Source organism: Hemitrygon akajei, chromosome 14 (genome assembly GCF_048418815.1).
Source record: "Hemitrygon akajei chromosome 14, sHemAka1.3, whole genome shotgun sequence".
In the NCBI taxonomy this organism is placed as follows: Eukaryota; Metazoa; Chordata; class Chondrichthyes; order Myliobatiformes; family Dasyatidae; genus Hemitrygon; species Hemitrygon akajei.
Genome location: NC_133137.1, coordinates 44,001,247 through 44,021,845, shown reverse-complemented (window position 1 = coordinate 44,021,845; position 20,599 = coordinate 44,001,247). Strand labels below are relative to the sequence as shown.

General features: G+C 43.4%; 1 protein-coding gene across 3 annotated transcripts in view; it reads left to right on the top strand.

The window, feature by feature from the left end:
* Window positions 1–8,315: 8,315 nt before the first annotated feature.
* The window catches only part of cbll1 (Cbl proto-oncogene-like 1, E3 ubiquitin protein ligase), a 51,870-nt gene continuing 39,586 nt past the window's right edge, over window positions 8,316–20,599 (top strand). The window contains exons 1-2 of one of the 3 annotated variants that reach the window (XM_073065943.1): window positions 8,316–8,390; window positions 8,973–9,140. In XM_073065943.1, coding sequence (XP_072922044.1) covers window positions 8,378–8,390; window positions 8,973–9,140 — 181 coding nt within the window. In that variant the 5' untranslated portion in view covers window positions 8,316–8,377. Of the gene's footprint in view, window positions 8,391–8,972; window positions 9,141–20,599 lie in introns of those variants that run through there. The other 2 variants (XM_073065944.1, XM_073065945.1) reach the window with 2 other exon arrangements.

The following is a 20,599-nucleotide window of genomic DNA, read 5'->3' as shown; positions in this document are numbered from 1 at the left end:
ATATAGTGTTAATGGTAAGAATCTTGGCAGTGTGGAGGATCAGAGGGATCTTGGGGTCCAAGTCCATAGGACACTCAAAGCTGCTGAGCAGGTTGACTCTGTGGTTAAGAAGGCATATGGTGCATTGGCCTTCATCAATCATGGAATTGAGTTTAGGATCCAAGAGGTAATGTTGCAGCTATATAGGACCCTGGTCAGACTCCACTTGGAGTACTGTGCTCAGTTCTGATCACCTCGCTACAGGAATGATGTGGAAACCATAGAAAGGGTGCAGAGGAGATTTACAAGGCTGTTGCCTGGATTGCGGAGCATGCCTTATAAGAATAGGTCGAGTGAACTCAGCCTTTTCTCCTTGGAGTGACGGAGGATGAGAGGTGAACTGATAGAGGTGTATAAGATGATGAGAGGCATTGATCGTGTGGATAGTCAAAGGATTTTTTCCAGAGATGTAATGGCTAGCATAAGAGGGCACAGTTTTAAGGTGTTTGGAAGTAGGTACAGAGGAGATGTCAGGAGTAAGTCTTTTTTACACAGAGAGTGGTGAGTGGCTGGAATGGGCTGCCAGTGACGTGGTGGAGGCAGATATGATAGGGTATTTTAAAAGACTCCTGGACAGGTACATGGAGCTTAGAAAAATAGAGGGCTATGGGTAACCCTACGTAATTTTTATGTTAAGGTCATGTTTGGCATAGCTTTGTGGACCGAAGGGCCTGTATTAGAAACATAGAAAAGCTACAGCACAACACAGGCCCTTCGGCCCACAATGTTGTGCCGAACATGTCCCTACCTTTGAAATTACTAAGCTTACCTATAGCCCTCTATTTTACTAAGCTCCATGTACCTATCTAAAAGCCTCTTAGAAGACCCTATCGTATCCGCCTCCACCACTGTTGCCGGCAGCCCATTCCACGCACTCACCATTCTCTGTGTGTAAAAAAAACAAACTTACCCCTGACATTTCCTCTGTACCTACTCCCCAGCACCTTAAACTTGTGTCCTCTTGTGGCAACCATTTCAGCCCTGGGAAAACAGCTCTGACTATCCACACGATCAATGCCTCTCATCATCTTATACACCTCTATCAGGTCACCTCTCATCCTCCGTTGCTCCAAGGAGAAAAGGCCGAGTTCACTCAATCTGTTTTCATAAGGCATGCTCCCCAATTCAGGCAACGTCCTTGTAAATCTCCTCTGCACCCTTTCTATGGCTTCCACATCATTCCTGTAGTGAGGCAACCAGAACTGCTGAGCACAGTACTCCAAGTGGGGTCTGACCAGGGTCCTATATAGCTGCAACATTACCTCTTGGCTCCTAAGTTCAATTCCACGATTGATGAAGGCCAAAAAAACCATACGCCTTGTATTGTGCTGTAGGTTTTCTATGTTCTAGATGCACATGCACACCATGAGTGAAATCATGTTGTCGTATTGTATAGCACTAACACAAGTTCTTAAAGGCTTCCATTAACATATACCTGAAGCCCAGAAGATGGTGCTGGCTGCAGAGTGCCATACCTACCAGTCAGGATATCCCACCAATGAAAGAGGTGCCTATTTCAGGAACTGTTAGCTTCATGTGAAGCTCCAAGGGAAGTCCTGCCAATGCAACTGCTTTGAAGGGTGGTATCAATCCTCCTACTGCAGACTGCTGTGATGTTGCTTCAGTAGGATAAAGGTGAAAGCAGTCATTTCAACCACCAAGCGATAGGACCAGAAAATGAAAATATTACATGCAATTTTTGCACCACCTATGACCTTCCAGAATTTCTTAGTGGTACTTATTGTGTGTGTGGCTGCTGGAGATCTCCCTTTGCTCTTATTATCTTATGGTCTTATCAGTGGTTGATAGATTCTCAATTGGATAAGATAATGGACAGGCAAGCAAAGTAGAGTTGTCAGCAAACTTAAATATGGATTGGACTTTAGCCCCACAGTCACAAGTATAAAGTGAATAGACCAGGGAGCTAAGCCTTGTGGTGCACCTAGGCTATGGAGATTGTGGAGATGTTTTTGCCAATCCAAACATGACTGGGGTTTGCAAGTGAGGAAATCAATGATCCAATTGTATAAGGTGGTATTAAGCCAAGTTCTTGAAGCTTATTGATTAGTTTTGAGGGGACGATATTATTTGTTGCTGAGCTGTGGTCGATAAAGAGCATCCTGATGAATGCAGCTTTGCTGTCCAGATGTTCCAGAATTGAGTGAAGAGCCAATGAAATGGCATCTGTTGTGCCGGTAGGCAAATTGGAGCAGATCCAAGTCACTTCTCAGGCTGGCTCGTCACTCAAAGTGGATGTAAGTGTTACCGGACATGTCCACGATTTTACCATGAGTATGTCAATAGCTGAACTTGAGTAGTCAACAGGATGCAGAGACTTCAGAGAGACGCAGGTTAGAAAACAAATGGCATGATGGCCTTTGTTGGAAAAGGTTTTGAGTAGTTCAATAAGGATGTCTCACTGTAAATATACAGGATATACAGGATAACAGGTTAGACCTGTTATGAAGGATGAACAACTCTGATGGGCAGAAGGGTACAGAGTTGCCCATACACCCCCCCCCCCCCCCCGGGAGAATCACAAACTGTTACTGTTACCACGCTGCTAATGAGAGAGAAAGAGAGACAAAGGGAAAACATACTGGGACTGGAACATCTGCTTCAGACAAGGGAGAGATAACACCAGGAGAGAGAGACTTGTTGACCCACTATATTATGACTCCTGAAAGACTTATGGCTCCAGAGAAGGCTGTTTACTTGGTACCATTCTGTTCATTAAAATTCCTCAGTGGACAGCCGGAGTGGGCTGGTTTGATGGGCTATGCCATTCAAAACTGATTGACACCTGAGACCCCGTGAGTGGGGATAAAAGTGAGGTCTGGGGAGACACCCCTCAGACACACCAGGAGACACACTAGTGAGCACTGCTTGAGTGTTGGAACCCACGTGAAGGTGTGGGGCATCGGAGACCGAACAAAGGATCGGTCAGTTTAACTCACAGTGTTTATAGCAGGGCCGGTGGGGGCTTGTGTGTGTGTCCGCCCTTGCCTGGGTGACGAGTCCACCACAGAAGAATGGTCTAGCTGAAGGACAGAGGGGTCATACCTGAATGGCCACAACACATCGACAGATCAAGAACGTGTAAAGGAAGGTTTGATTGACTGTAGCTGTCACTGTTTGCTCGCTCTCTCTCTCTCTCCAACAATTACAACAAAACCACTAACAACTACCTCAGCACGTATGAACTGAGCTGAACTTTATATTCACATATGACAATTCATTATCCCCTAGACATCGATAGAGCTTGTTTATTATTGATTATTATTATACCCACACTTTTAGGTTTAGTATTGCTAATGTGTATTATCTATATATTTGCATTGTTGATATTGATTTGTATATTTTACTAATAAACACTGTTTGAAAATAGTACCACCATACTCCAATGGATTCTTCTATCTTTGCTGGTAAGACTCCCAGTTACGGGGTACATAACAAATTGGGGGCTCGTCTGGGATTTGATTACCAAATTGGGGGGGCGCCAGTGAATCGGGCTATAAGTCCATTATTTGATCTGGTTGCGTGGGTAACCAGACGGGAAACCAGCAAAGATTGATATAGACAAATTTATAGAAAACCCGACTTTGAAGGCACTAGAGAGTGCCAAAAAGACGGACTTGGTGAATATTGCGAAAGGTTTAAATCTCCCAGAGGTGATGTCGTCAATGAAAAAGTGGGAGATACAGAGGGCCATAGCCCAGCATTATATATCAGAGGATTCTGTTTTCGGCTGGGGTATTGGATCTGTTTCCTGAGAAGAAACCAGTTGTTGGGGTGGTTCAGTTAGAGTTGGAAAAATTAAGGTTGGACGCGGAACATGAGAAAAGGGAGTATGAGCTCCAGCTAAAGGAGTTGGAGGTGAAAAGGGAGCGGGAAAGAGCTGCCTGGGAGGCACAAAGGGAGAAGGAGAAAGCCGAAAGGGAGTTGGAGGAAAGGGAAAGGGAGAGAGATAGGCAGCATGCGCTGGACATGGAGAGGTTAAAGCAACAGGGAAAAGACCGGGTGGAAGCCTCAGTTGAGAAGTTTAATGTTAGTAGAAAGTTTAGGTTAGTACCTCCGTTCGAGGAGACAGATGTTGATAGTTACTGCTTGCATTTTTGAAAAGGTGGCAGTGAATCAGAAGTGGCCCAGAGATCAGTGGGTGGCGTTGTTACAAAGTGTATTAAAAGGGAAGATTCAATGGGCATATGCGGCGTAGTTTGAGGATTATGAGGAAGTAAAGCAGGCTATCCTTCGGGCCTACGAGTTGGTACCTGAAGCGTGTAGACAAAAGTTCAGAGATTTAAAGAAATTGTGGAATCAGACGTATGCAGAGTTTGCCTATGAAAAGGGTGTGCTCTTGGATCGCTGGTGTGCTGCAAAGGGTGGAGGAGGATTTCCATCGTTTCAGAGAGCTAATTCAGATTGAGGAATTTAAAGGTTGTGTTTCAGCTAATATCCGGATGTATCTGAACGAGAAGACGAATAAGTCTATATCGGAATTTGCAAGGTTCGCAGATGAATATGCCCTAACCCACAAGACGAAGTTTTCCTCAAATAAGAGTTACCAGAAAGGCAGTAGGGACGGTAAAGAAAGTCCACTGGCTAAGGTAGAGAATAAGCCAGGAGCTAGTGGTAAAGGTAAGGAGGAGACCAAGCAGGCTGGCAGGAAGGTTCCTGGCTTGACTTGTTATAATTGTGGAAAGGCTGGGCATATTGCAGCTAAGTGCTTTGCTCCAAAGAAGGAGACAGGAAAAGGGAAAACAGCAGTCCCTACAGGGAGTATTGAGTCGATTAGCAAATCAACAAGGAAGGCAAAGGTAGATAGAGTATGAGTGGGGCGTGAGAAATTTATTTCAGAAGGGACGGTGTCTGTGAAAGAAGGAGAAACCCCAGTTCCAGTGAGAATCTGGAGAGATACTGGGGTTGATCAGTCATTGATCCTAAGTAAGGTGCTAGATTTCGGACCTGAAACTGGAGAGGTAGTTTTGAGAGGCATAGGAAAAGGGACAGAAGCTGTGCCTTTGCATGGGATCATTTTAAAATGTGACCTGGTAGCTGGACCAGTCGAAGTACCGAGAGACAGCGTGGACGTCCTTCTTGGTAATGATTTAGCAGGTGGTGATGTGTGTTCAGCAGTGAAGCTGACAAGCAAGCCTGTGAGTGCTGAGGACACACCCCTAGATTCTAAGATCTATCCCGCATGCGCGATCACTCGCAGCATGTCGAGAAAGGCAGCTGAGAAAGAGGACAGTTTAAATGAGTCCAGTGTTGATTTGGCTGAGACGTTTTTACCCTGTACCAAGAGGGGTTGGCTGGACCCTGTACCAAGAGGGGTTAGGGGATGGTAAAGCAGAGAATAGGGAGGTGAAAGAGAGTAAAGGAGAGGAGGTAGACCTACCCTTAGCCAAGAGGGAGTTATAGAGGCACAGAGTAAAGATGAGAAACAGATAAGGCAGTTAGAAGGTCCAGGGTTGGACACGGATGATCTGTCTGGCTTGACAGAATTGTTTGAAGAAGTTGAAAAATTTAAATGTGTTCCCGATAATGATATAAGGGGAGTCCTAGATGAAAAGGATGCCATTACCTTGAAGGAGTCTGCTGGGTTAACAGATGAGGTTGTTTTAACCTGCAGGGTTGAGTTTACTCCGGATGGGAGTTGCCCAGAGAGTAACTGGGAGGATCAGGGGAACTTAGAATTTGAAAAAGGGACTGGTATGGAAAGCCTGGAAAAGGTAGATGTCCCGTTTGCTTGTGTTCAGATTGTTGAAGTACCTGTGGAGTCACAGGATACTGAACCTAGTATTGAAACTCAGGAAAAGTCTGAGGTATCTGATTTAGTTGAAAAGGAATGCAGTCCTTTTGGGTCAGATGGACTTGGTTCAGTGAAGAAAGGGTTAACCTTGGTACCAGTGGAAAGTGAGAATTCTCAGTTGTTCGTGTTAGAAGGTGTGTTAAAAGTTAGTGAGGAGATTAAAGCTGGTGATGTGAATATTATTGAAGGAGAAGGGAAAGGTGGTGTTCCTAAATTGAATAAAGAAAATTTAAAGTCTGGATTGGTTTTGGAAGCAGTAACCAGGCTGAAGAAACAATGGCTTGTTAACAAGGTGCCTGTGAATCAATTAGTTTGTTTTGGAATTTAAAGGTAAACAACTTGCAGATGTTAAACTGAAAACTAATAAAATGAAGGGTCCTGAAGATAAAATTAATGACTTGCTCAAAAATAAAGAATTGTGTGGAAGTTCAGAAAATGGGCTGAGTTTGGAAAACATTGGTGATAATTCCTATGAAATAAGTATGTGAAAGCCTATTCTACACTGGTGAGCAAGCTAACCACGTGAGAGTTAAGTGGAAAAGGGGCAAAGGTTGATCAAATGCCACTTTAAATAACAGGATCTGGTTTTGAGGGAATTCGACAAAGCATGTAAATAATAAAGACAACACTATGGAAGGTTGACTGTTAAGTTTAAAAGTAAAATAGAGATTAGTATTTGCACAAACTTCTGTAATGTACCACAGTATAATTACACATACTGTAATTCACATTTTGTAATATACACTTAAGCTAAGATCACAACCCTTTAGTATTTTTTTTGCTGAAAAAAAATAGGAGGTTATTAAATTGGAGTCTGATGCTACAGGAATTTGATATTCAGATACAAGATATTAAGATACAATATATTAAAGGGAGTGACAATGTAATCGCTGACTGTTTGTTTAGATGCTAAGTTGAATGTATACCTGTATTATCTTTGTAGTTAAAAAAAACACTTCTGTATTTTGTTAGATTCTGTTAGATCTGTAAGACGCTGTATTAATTAATTTTCCCCTTTAAAATTCCTAGAAGGATGGGGGTGTTATGAAGGATAAACAACTCTGATGGGCAGAAGGGAAAAGAGTTGCCCATGTTCCCCCCCCCCCCCCCCGGAGAATCACAAACTGTTACTGTTACCACGCTGCTAATGAGAGAGAAAGAGAGACATACTGGGACTGGAACATCTGCTTCAGACAAGGGAGAGATAACACCAGGAGAGAGAGACTTGTTGACCCACTATATTATGACTCCTGAAAGACTTATGGCTCCGGAGAGGGCTGTTTACTTGGTACCATTCTGTTCATTAAAATTCCTCAATGGACAGCCGGAGTGGGCTGGTTTGATGGGCTACGCCATTCAAAATTGATTGACACCTGAAACCCCGTGAGTGGGGATAAAAGTGAGGTCTGGGGAGACACCCCTCAGACACACCAGGAGACACACTAGTGAGCACTGCTTGAGTGTTGGAACCCACGTGAAGGTGTGGGGCATCGGAGACTGCACAAAGGATCGGTCAGTTTAACTCACAGTGTTTATAGCAGGGCCGGTGGGGGCTTGTGTGTGTGTCCACCCTTGCCTGGGTGACGAGTCCACCACAGAACGGTCTAGCTGAAGGACAGAGGGGTCATACCTGAATGGCCACAACACATCGACAGATCAAGAACGTGTAAAGGAAGGTTTGATTGACTGTAGCTGTCACTGTTTGCTCGCTCTCTCTCTCTCCAACAATTACAGCAAAACCACCAACAACTACCTCAGCACGTATGAACTGAACTTTATATTCACATATGACAATTCATTATCCCCTAGACATCGATAGAGCTTGTTTATTATTGATTATTATTATACCCACACTTTTAGGTTTAGCATTGCTAATGTGTATTATCGATATATTTGCATTGTTGATATTGATTTGTATATTTTACTAATAAACACTGTTTGAAAATAGTACCACCAGACTCCAACGGATTCTTCTATCTTTGCTGGTAAGACACCCAGTTACGGGGTACGTAACAGACCGTAGCTATGGTAATTGTAGTAATAGTGTCCATATACATTGCTGTCCCACAGAGGACATTGAAGGCTACCAGACCATGTGTTAGATTAGGTTTTTGCCCTTATTGCCTCACTCCTCAAATCTCTCACCTCACTATCCCTTCCCTCAGCCCCTATTCCCACCCTTTACTCCCCCACTGTTCCTTTCCTTCATTCTCCCATTTCCCCACCCCCTATCACCCTCCCCTCATTCCTCCATACTGCACCCAACTCACTACAACTATCATCCTCCCTTTACGCCACCAACTCACTATCCTCCTCATTCCCACTCTATTCACTACCATACTCTTTTCAAGCCTTACCCCATCATATCTGCTTATTCACTACCACCCTCCACTCACTCCACCACTCGTTCGAGAACAGATCCCTCCGTTCTGAAGCATCAGGCGCCTGGCCAGGCCAGGCCAGTCCCCTCCCCCCGTTGCCAGGTTACGGGCTCCACCTCCTCCTTCCCACAATGCTTCATTCAAGATGGAGGAGGGAGGTGAGTGATTGGGGCTCGTCGGCTTGTGGTCTCTGTTCCCATCGCTTACTGGTTTACGGCGTGAAGCAGCCGCTCCCGCACATCACCGCCCTAGGCTCCGCATCGCTCCGTCAGTGCCCGCCTGAGCGAAGCGAGGCCGGTGGTGGTAGGATATCTGTTGGCCTTGGCCCTCCTGTGCTCTCACTCACTGACACCCCCGCTAAAAGGCCTCTTGTCCTCACGGGAGAAGTCATTCGACGCCGCGCACAGCCCTTGTGGTGTGGTGGCGGGTGAACCGTGCAAAGCGCGGGCACGTATGTACCCTCCCGTGGCCCTTCCTCATTGAAACTCCGTGACCTTCGCCTCATTCCCCCGTGTTCCCTGCCTGATCCCCACTTCTCCCTGTGCCATTTACTTGATACCCCCACCTAAACTTCCCTTCTTCACCTGTGATCCCTAACCCACGCCCCGCCGAACCCTGTCTCACCCTTTGTGTCCAGCTGCCCTGTCCTTTTTAATTGTGATTTGATTCTATTGTTTGTTTCACGTCTGTATTTATATGTTTAATTGCTACTCATTGCAATACAACGTCTATTTCCAAAGATAAAGATCTGCAAGCCACTGATAATTCTGGATGTCTTGGCGGTGTTGACGTTCGTAGGCGAATCCCCATCAAACTGATTTCCAAACAGTCTAACCGAAATCGAATCTCAACTCGAAGTCAGAGAAATATGAACAGGAATTCTTCAAAGTCAGTCCCCACGGATGAAGGTATATTGCTCAGATATGATGAAAATAACTCTTTAGTTCAATTGAATATTACAACTCGATTGGTAACCAATGACCCAGACAGAATTTGCACCAAAGACCAAAGGGTCGCTGCTTTAGATGTAGTCAGTTATCCAAATGCAAATTGGAGTTAATAATTGTTTAATTTTCTGTTATACTGTTGTTAACTTTTTTGTTGTGAGATAATTGTTCATTCACCATCAGTGAGTAACAGAAACTGAAGAAACAGATCTGGTCTTATTTCTCAAAAATGTTTCCATCATTTTCATTCAATAATGTGGTAGATTCTGTAACTTGGTTCTCTGAACACTATTTCCCTTTATTTATGTTGTGTAAACTGCCTCACCTCTTGGGATGGAGCAGTCAGCCCTTGCCCCTCAGATAGTCAGAATGTTTTTTTCATGGTAGGGGTCTCAAAAACAATAGGGTACAGATTTAAGATGACAGGAATGAGATTTAAAGACCACAAGACAGAAAAGCGGAATTAGGCCATTCAGCCCTTCGAGTATTAATTGCTCCACAATTGCAGCATGACTGGCTTAATATCCCTCTCAGCCCTAATCTCCCACTTATCTCCTTAACATTTGATGCCCTGACTAGTCAAGAATCTATCAACCATAGCTTTAAATATACCCAATGATTTTGTCTCCACTGCCTCTGTGGCAGTGAATTCCACAGATTTACCACCCTCTGGCTAAAGAAATTCCTCCTCATCTCTGTTCTATTCTGGGGTAGTGCTGCTGGTCCTAGACTCCTCCTGTGTAACGAACATCCTCTCTACATTCACTCTATCTAGGCCTTTCAATATTCAATAGGTTTTAATCATTCCTCCTCGTTCTTCTGAACTCCAGCAAGTACAGGCCCAGAGATATGAAATGCTCCTCATATATTAACTCTTTCATTCCTAGGATTATTCTCATGAACTTCCCCTTAGATAAGGTGCCCACTGCTCCCAATACTCCGTGCAGTCTAGCCAATGCCTTATAAAGAAAGCCGCAGCATTACACCCATGGTTTTATATTTTAGTCCTTAAAATGAATGCTATTATTGAATTTGCCTTCCTTGCCACCGACTCAACATGTAAGTAAATCTTGAAGGAATTCAATCCAGGGACTCTCAAGTCCCTTTGTACTTCATGAATTTTGAATTTTCTCCCAGTTTGGGAAATAGTCTACGCCTTTATTCCTTCTATTAAAGTACATGACCATGCACTTCCCTACGTTATATTCCATCTGCTACTTCTTTCCCCATTCGTCCCATCTGTTCTTCTGCTGACTCCTTGCTTCCTTAACACTACTTGCCCCTTCATCTTCATACCATCAGCAAACTTGGCCTCAAAGCCATCAACTCCATCATCCAAATCATTAATATTTAAAGTGAAATGGGGTCCCAACACTGGCCCCTGTGGGTTGTTTATTGGGGGTGAGTTTATTTTTACAGTGTGATTAATTTCTGGAACATGCTGCAAGAGGAGCTGGTGAAATCAGATACATTAATTGAGGGATTTAGACAGCCACTTAAATGCGCAAAATATAGAATAATAGAGATCTAATTTTGGATTAATGGAGGTGAGTAAAAAGGTCAATTAAAACATTTTGTGTGGCGCAACTCTGATCACATCCAAAACAAGTTGTACCCTTTTAAGTACAGAGATCAAAATTCCAGTGATCCTCATGGTGTAAAGATGCACTGAGTTCACTTGTGAGTAGCCCTGGAATAAACTGTACTCATAAATGTTGTACATGCACATTCAGTTCCTGGGTCTGAACAGTAGTTTTTAAGCATTTCCAGCTATTTTTAAAAGGAAATTAAATTCTCTTGTTCTCATCCACTTTGGTATGTTGTCTTACAACCATCATATGTCCCATTAGTAGTAGTGCTCAAAACACTTCTGTGTCTGGTACCACTTGTAGAAAGGGAAATAGAGTTAATGTTTCACGCAAAATCTCAAGTGGGAAAGGCAGTTGTTTTGGGAATGTGAGCAATTAGCAGGCGGTGGAGAACAATGATATGTTGTAAATATATGGAGAGAGTTTATAAACACTGAGCCTATACCAGATACAACTGAAAACAAAAATTGCCAGATTTGACTTGGACAAATAAGGCAAGTTAACTGAAACTGGACCAAAGTGTTTGGCTAAGCTGTCAAAATGGATCCAGAATTGGCTTAGTAATCTGGTGGGTTGTTTTTCTAATTGGCACACAGCACACTGGCCAGCGGTGTGAGCGAAGGTTCCTGCTGGGAACCTTGATCTCAGTGGCAAGTAAATGTAGAATATGTAAATTAGCTTTCTCATAGGTTATAAGGAGGGTTCTCCAAGATTACAGCAGGATACAAATCAGATAGAAAGTTGGTTGAAACATTGGCAAATGGAATTTAATTCAAGTAACTACAGGGAAAATCAAATAGGGATATGACATGTATACAAAATGGTGAAATGCTAAGGATTGTTGACAGATAGTTTTGGGTTCAAGTGCATAGTTCCCTGAAAATGATGATAGAACACATATGGCATTCTTGCCTTTATAGATCGGGAATGGAAAATAAAATTTTGAACTTTATTATGGGCTTCATTACAAGACCTGTTGCAACTTTATTAATCACATGTCAGACCATACTTGGGGTATTTTATATAGTTCTGTTTGCCACACTATAGGAAGGATTGTGCTGAAGTGAGTGCAGTAGAGAGTAACTGTAATAATAAGTACAGCTGAAAAGTACCTTTTTGGCCCACGTCATAACTGCCTATCTACATTGTTTTCTATAGGTTTATTATTGTCACATGTGTACAATGAAAAGTTTCTCTTGCATACAGATCAGATCATTACACAATGCAAGTTAGAACAATGACAATACAGAATAAAATGTACAAGCTACAGAGAAAGTGCAGCACAGATAAAGTGTAAGATCACAACGCAGTAGATTGTGAGGTTGAAGAGTCAATCTTATCATATAAAAGGTCCATCCAAGTGTCTCATAACAGTGAGATAGAAACTGTCTTCAAATTCGATAATGTGGTTTCAGGCGTTTATATCTTCTGCAATGGGAGAAGAGTGGGTGGGGGTCTTTGATTATGCTGGGTGCTTTACTGAGGCAGTGAGAAGTATAGACAGAATCAATAGAGGGGAACCTGGTTCCCATGATGTGTGCATCAATAAAAATCAGTAAGAGCCGATGGGGACATGCCAAATTTCTGTAGTCTTCTGGATTTCCTATCAAGTACCTGTTCAAATGCCTTTTAAATTATGTAATTGTATCTAGTTTCCCTATCACCTCTGGCAGCTTGTTTTCGGTAACCACTATCTTCTGTGTGGAAAGAGCGACCTTTTGGATTTCCTCACACCCCAGTCCCCTCCACCCCAACCATAAATCTGCCTTATTGTTCTAGATTCTGCTGTTATGGGAAAATGACTATCTTATCTGTGCCCTCCATAATTTTAGAAATCTGTATAAGTTACCTCTCAATCTTTTAGTGAAAATAAACCCATCCAATCTAATCTTTTCATTTAATTACAGCTCTCCATTCCAAGCAATGTTCTAATTAATCTCTCCATTTCAAATGGGTGACCAAAGCTGTACACAATAGTGTGGTGTAATGAATATTTTGTACAATAGCAACATGACATGACAACTCTTGTACTCACTGTTTCGGGCTGTGAAGGCAAGAATACTTCATGGCTTTTTCATTATCATATTTAGTGTTGCCATTTTCAGGGAGCATTTGACTTGCACACCAATATTCCTCTGTAGGAACTTTTTAGGTCTCTGCTATGTACTCTATATATTCTACCAGAAAGTGACCTCACACATATCTGAATTAAATTTCATCTGCTGCTGCTTTGCCAACTTTTCAGCTGTTATGTGTGCCTGTATCCTTAGACAATCATCTTTGTTGTCTCTGGCTCCACCAACTTTCATGTTCCAATCTTGTCTGGATTGGAGGATTATACTGTGGAGAGACTAGATAGGTTGTGGGCTTGTTTTCCATCAATTTGAAGAGGCTCAGAGTGACATGATAGAAGTATGTAAGGTCAGTTGGATAATTAGAATCCTTTTCCTTTATTAGGTCTATAGAAAACAGGTTAAGGAGTAGAGGAGGTTTAAAGAGGATTTGGAATGGAAGATGGAAGTTTTTTTGCACAGAGAATGGTTGATACCTGGTACTTGCTGCCAGAGGGGATAAGAGAGGTACACAGACAGGCACTTCAGTATCATATCCATGCGGCCCATCGGGTCTGCTTCAATATCTGATCATGGCCGATTATCCTTCTCGACCCTCTTCTGCCTTCGGCTCATAATCTTTGACACCTCTGCTTTAAATATACCCAATGACTTGTCCTCCATAGTCATCTGCGGCAGTGATTCTACAGATTCACCACCCTCTGGCAAAAGTCGTCCTTGCTTATCTCAATTCTGAAGGGATGTCATTTTATTGTGATAAGGTAACTGTGAGCAGGCTTTTTACACAGAGCTTTGGTAAGACCAGAACTAGAGGTCTGAGTTCCACCAGCACAATGCTGGTGGAACTCAGCAGGCCAGGCAGCACCTATAGAAATTAATAAACAGTTGACTTTTCAGCCCGAGACACATTCAGGACTGGAGAGAAAAAAAATTATATTTCTTCAGGGTAGGCATCCTTCCAAGAGATTCTTCAGATGCTGTAGATCCAGTGCAACACACACAAAATGCTGGAAAAACTCAGCAGATCAGGCAGAAATGAATAAACAGTTGATATTTCAGGCCAAGACCCTTCTTCAGGACCGGATCCTTCTTTAGAACTAGAGGTCATGAATTAAAAGTGAACGATTAAATGTATAAGGGGAGCATGAGGGAGAACCTCTTCACTGAGATGATGTTGCGAGTGTTGATCAAGCAGCCAGCGGAAGTGGTAGTAGCAGGCTTAATCTCAGCACTTAAAAGAAATGTGGACAAGTACATGGATATGATAGTTTGGCACAGACTAGATGGGCTGAAAGATCTATTTCTGTGCTGCAGTATCCTATGACTAAATAACAGGCAGGATAGCCAAAGGATAGTCAGTGGATGTTCCTTACTTAGATTTTCAGAAGGCCTTTGACAAGGTGCCACACATGACACCACTAAACAAGGTAAAAGCGCATGGGCAGAAGATAAGTTGACTGGCAAATGCAAAGAGGAAATAAAGGATCCTCTTCTGGTTGGCTACGGTGACCAGATGTTTCTCAGGGGTTGCTGTTGAGCCCATTGCTTTTCGGCCCTTTTGTTTCATGTAATGATTTATATGACAGAATTGATGGCTTCGTGCCAAGTTTGCGAATGATACAAAGATGGGTGAAGGGGCAGTGTTGAGGAAGAAAGGAGTTTATAGAAGGAATTGGGCAGATAGGAAAATGAGCAAAGAAGTGACATGGAATGCAACATAAGGAAATGTCTATATGGATTTCAGCAAAGTCTCTGATAAGGTACTGCATGGTAAAATGGGATGAAATGTTGGATCACTTGGGATCCAGGGGAAACTAGTTGGTTGGGTTGATTGAGGATGATGTTGGAAGATTGTTTTTCAGACTGGAGCAGTTGCCCAACCACATGCAAATTGGTACAGGGTTAATAAGACCAAACAGCTAAAGGTGTGGCTCAGAGATTAGTGAGGGAGAAGTAGGTTTGAATACTTAGGACATTGGCATCAGTATTGGGGAAGCAACCTGAAATTAGATTCTTATACCTTTCTAAACTTATTCTTTATTCTTGAGAGTAAGTCAAACTGCAGAGTAAAGAATAAGACAAAAAAGTTTATAAAGGTATAAGAATTTAACTTTAGGCAACATGGAGACAAAGTTGAAAGGTTGGTGAAAATGGGACTAAAAGTGCAATATTTGTATTCACATAGTATACAAAATAAGGAAGATGATCTTATAGCGGAGTTAGAAATTGGCTGATATGACATTGCAGGCATCACTAAGTTGTGGCTGAAAGAAGATCATAGTTGGGCACTTAGTAAAATGGATTCAACAGGGCTGGATGGGAGATGCCAGAGAGTAGTGGTGGATAACTGTCTGTCATGTTGCAGGCCGGTGACTAGTGATGTGTCTCAGGGGTCTGTACTGGGTCCAATGGTGTTTGACATATACATTAATGATCTGGATGATGGGGTGGTAAATTGGATTAGTATGTATGCAAATGATACTAAAGATAGGTGGCATTGTGAATAATGAAGTAGGCTTTCAAAGCTTGCAGAGAGATTTAGGCCAGTTAGAAGAGTGGGCTGAAAGATGGCAGATGGAGTTTAATGCTGATAAATGTGAGGTGCTACACTTTGGTAGGAATAATCCAAATAGGACATACATGGTAAATTGTAGGGCATTGAGGACTGCAGTAGAACAGAGTGATCTGGGAATAATGGTGCATAGTTCCCTGAAGGTGGAATCTCTTGTGGATAGGGTGGTGAAGAAAGCTTTTGGTATGCTGGCCTTTATAAATCAGAGCATTGAGTATAGGAGTTGGGATGTAATGTTAAAATTGTACAAGGCATTGGTGAGGCCAAATTTGGAGTATTGTGTATAGTTCTGGTCACCGAATTATAGGAAAGATGTCAACAAAATAGAGAGAGTACAGAGGAGATTTACTAGAATGTTACCTAATCAGCACCTAAGTTACAGAGAAAGGTTGAAGAAGTTAGGTCTTTGAGGGAAGTGCCTGGTGTGAAAAGTGCTAGTCTTTGGCTCAAGAGTGTTCGGCGAGGTGGCTGAGGAAAGAGACTACGCCAGGCACAATTGGAGAGGGTGAAGACATGACCGCTAAGCTGAGTCAGTGTGCTACGTGCATGATGTGGGAGGTCAGGGACACTGATGGTGCCCCCAGCTGCTACAGCTGTGGAAAGTGTGTCCAGATTCAGCTTCTGAAGGAGCATGTTGCAGCACTGAAGAAAGAACTGGATGACCTCAGGTTTATCTGCGAAAACGAGTGTTTTCTGGACAGGACCTACAGTGAGGTCGTTACACCAAGGATACCGGAAGAGAGAAAGGGGGTGACGATGAGGAAGGAAAGGATGCTTGAAGTACAGGAGACCCCAGGGATGGAGAGGGATGTACCTCTCCTCTCGTAAACAGGTTCACCTTCTTGGAAGCTGTCAGGACAGAAGATACTGCCAGTCTGAGAGGCGGACAGGTCTGCGAGCCGAAAATTGGGGCAGAAGCAGAGCCGAGGAGTCAGACATCAGGAAGAGCCGTGGTAGTAGGGGACTCCATAGTAAGAGGTACGGAAAGGGGTTTCTGTGGCAACAGGCGAGATTTAAGGATGGTGTGTTGCCTCCCTGGTGCAAGGATCCAGGACATCACGGACCGATTGCAGGGAATCCTCAAGGGTGAAGGTGAACAGCTGGAAGTGGTAGTGCATGTCAGCACGAATGACATCGGGAAGAAAAGGAAGGACATTCTGCAGCGGGACTTCAAAGAACTCGGAAGAAGGCTGAAAAGCAGGACTTCCAGGGTGGATATCTCTGGTTTGCTTCCAGTTCCTCGTGCTGGAGAGGGCAGGAACAGGGAGATAATGGATCTGAATGTGTGGCTGAGGAACTGGTGCAGGAAGCAAGGATTTACATTCTTGGACCACTGGGATCTGTTTTGGGGTAGGGATGAATTGTACAAAAGGGACGGGTTGCACCTTAATAGGTGGGGGACCAGCATTCTGGCAGACAGGTTTGCCACTGCAACACGGATGTGTTTAAACTAAGTAGTGGGGGGAGGGGATGAACTGGAAATATAAGGATGGAGTTAAAGGGAAAGTGAACATAAGAGAAGTTAAAAAGGACAACAGAATTAATGGAGTAGAAAGCTCAAGAAGTGATCATACAGTATGGCCAAGTGAAATAGGAATTGATATGAAAGGAGAGGGGAGTACGAATTAAAAGTAGTATATATGAATGCACAAAGTATAAGGAATAAAGGCTTGAGACTCTGTTGGAAATTGGCAAGTACGATGTTGTGGGAATAACAGAGACATGGCTTCAAGCGGACAGGGCCTGGGAAATGAATATTCAAGGATATACATCTTATCGAAAAGACAGACTGACTGGAAGAGGGGGTGGGGTGGCTCTGTTGGTGAGGAATGATTTTCAGTCCCTTGCGAGGGGGAACATAGAATCAGGGGATGTAGAGTCAGTATGGATAGAACTTAGAAATTCTAAGGTTAGGAAGACCCTAATGGGAGTTATCTACAGGCCCCCAAACAGCAGTTTGGATGTAGGGTGTAAGTTGAATGAAGAGTTAAAATTGGCATGTCGCAAAGGTAATGATACAGTTGTAATGGGGGATTTCAACATGCAAGTAGACTGGGAGAATCAGAATGGTACTGGACCCCAAGAAAGGGAGTTTGTGGAGTGCCTCCGAGATGGATTCTTAGAACAGCTGGTACTGGAGCCTACCAGGGAGAAGGCAATTCTAGATTTAGTGTTGTGCAATGAACCGGATTTGATCAGGGACCTCGAGGTAAAGGAACCATTAGGAGGTAGTGACCATAATATGATATGTTTTAACCTACAATTTGAGAAGGAGAAGGGGAAATCGGATGTGTCAGTATTACAGTTGAACAAGGGAACTGTGGAGCTCTGAGGGAGGAGCTGGCCAAAGTTCAATGGAACAATACCCTAGCAGGGAAGACAGTGGAACAACAATGGCAGGTATTTCTGGGAATAATGCAGAAGGTGCAGGATCGGTTCATTCCAAGGAGGAAGAAAGATCCTAAGAGGAGTAAGGGGCAGCCTTGGCTGATGAGGGAAGTAAAGGGCAGTATAAAAATAAAAGAGAAGAAGTATAACATAGCAAAGATGAGCGGGAAACCGGAGGACTGGGAAGCTTTTAAAGAGCAACAGAAGATAACAAAAAAGGCAATACGCCAAGAAAAAATGTAGATGAATAAAGTAGATGAGCTTGAGACTCAGTTGGAAATTGGCAAGTACGATGTTGTGGGAATAACAGAGACATGGCTTCAAGCGGACAGGGCCTGGGAAATGAATATTCAAGGATATACATATACTAAGAAAAACACTAGCCAAGAATATAAAGGAGGATAGTAAAAGCTTCTTTAGGTATGTGAATAGCAAAACAATAGTTAAGACCAAAATTGGGCCATTGAAGACAGAAACGGGTGAATTTATTATGGGGAACAAGGAAATGGCAGACGAGTTGAACAGGTACTTTGAATCTGTCTTCACTAGGGAAGACACAAACAATCTCCCAGATGTAATAGTGGTTAAAGGAACTAGGGTAAAGGATGAACTGAAGGAAATTTATATTAGGCAAGAAATGGTGTTGGATAGACTGTTGAGTCTGAAGGCTGATAAGTCCCCGGGACCTGATGGTCTGCATCCCAGGGTACTTAAAGAGGTGGCTCTAGAAATCGTGGACGCATTGGTAATCATTTTCCAATGTTCTATAGATTCAGGAATTGTTCCTGCTGATTGGAGGGTGGCTAATGTTGTCCCACTTTTCAAGAAAGGAGGGAGAGAGAAAACAGGGAATTATAGACCGGTTAGCCTGACGTCAGTGGTGGGAAAGATGCTGGAGTCAATTATAAAAGAGGAAATTACGACACATTTGGATAGCGGTAGAAGGATCAGTCCGAGTCAGCATGGATTTATGAAGGGAAAATCATGCTTGACTAATCTTCTGGAGTTTTTTGAGGATGTAACTATGAAAATGGACAAGGGAGATCCAGTGGATGTAGTGTACCTGGACTTTCAGAAAGCTTTTGATAAAGTCCCACATGGGAGATTAGTGGGCAAAATTAGGGCACATGGTATTGGGGGCAAAGTACTGACATGGATTGAAAATTGGCTGGCTGACAGGAAACAGAGTAGCAATTAACGGGTCCCTTTCGGAATGGCAGGCTGTGACCAGTGGGGTACCGCAAGGTTTGGATTAATGATTTAGATGAAGGGATTAAAAGTAACATTAGCAAATTTGCTGATGACATAGAGCTGGGTGGCAGTGTGAAATGTCAGGAGGATGTTATGAGAATGCAGGGTGACTTGGACAGGTTGGGTGAGTGGGCAAATGTATGGCAGATGCAGTTTAATGTGGATAAATGTGAGGTTATCCACTTTAGTGGCAAGAACAGGAAGGCAGATTACTATCTAAATGGAGTCAAGTTAGGAAAAGGGGAAGTACAACGAGATCTAGGTGTTCTTGTACATCAGTCAATGAAAGCAAGCATGCAGGTACAGCAGGCAGTGAAGAAAGCTAATGGCATGCTGGCCTTTATAACAAGAGGAATTGAGTATAGGAGTAAAGAGGTCCTTCTGCAGCTGTACAGGGCCCTGGTGAGACTCCACCTGGAGTATTGTGTACAGTTTTGGTCTCCAAATTTGAGGAAGGACATTCTTGCTATTGAGGGAGTGCAGCGTAGGTTCACAAGGTTAATTCCCGGAATGGCGGGACTGTCATATGTTGAAAGATTGGAGCAACTGGGTTTGTATACACTGGAATTTAGAAGGATGAGAGGGGATCTGATTGAAACTTATAAGATTATTAAGGGATTAGACACGCTGGAGGCAGGAAGCATGTTCCCGCTGATGGGTGAGTCCAGAACTAGAGGCCACAGATTAAGAATAAGGGGTAGGCCATTTAGAACAGAGATGTGGAAAAACTTTTTCACCCAGAGAGTGGTGGATATGTGGAATGCTGTGCCCCAGAAGGCAGTGGAGGCCAAGTCTCTGGATGCATTCAAGAGAGAGTTAGATAGAACTCTTATAGATAGCGGGGTCAAGGGATATGGGGAGAGGGCAGGAACAGGGTACTGATTGTGTATGATCAGCCATGATCACAGTGGTGCTGGCTAGAAGGGCCGAATGGCCCACTCCTGCACCTACTGTCTATTGTCTATTTATTCTTTGGAGTGTAGAATGTTGAGGGGGGACTTGATAGAGGTATTTAAAATTATGAGGGGGATAGATAGAGTTGATGTGGATAGGCTTTTTCCATTGAGAGCAGGGGAGAGTCAAACAAGAGGACATTAGTTGAGAATTAAGGGACAAGGGTTTAGGGGTAACGCGAGGGGGAATTTCTTTACTCAGAGTGGTAGCTTTGTGGAATGAGCTTCTAGTAGAAGTGGTAGAGGCAGAATCGATTTTGTCATTTAAAAAAAAATTGGATAGGTATATGGACAGGAAAGGAATGAAGGGTTATGGGGTGAGTGCAGGCCAGTGGGACTAGGTGAGAGTAAGCGTTCAGCACGGACTAGAAGGGTTGAGATGGCCTGTTTCGGTGCTGTAATGGTTATAAGGACACATATTGTATTTCTAGGTGTTCACCTGGCAGAGAATCTCACCTAGTCCCTCAACACCAGCTCCATAGCAAAGAAAGCCCAGCAGCGTCCCTACTTTCTGCCAAGGCTGAGGAAAGTCCATCTCCCACCCCCCCCACCCCCCCCACCCCATCCTCATCACATTCTACAGGGGTTGTATTGA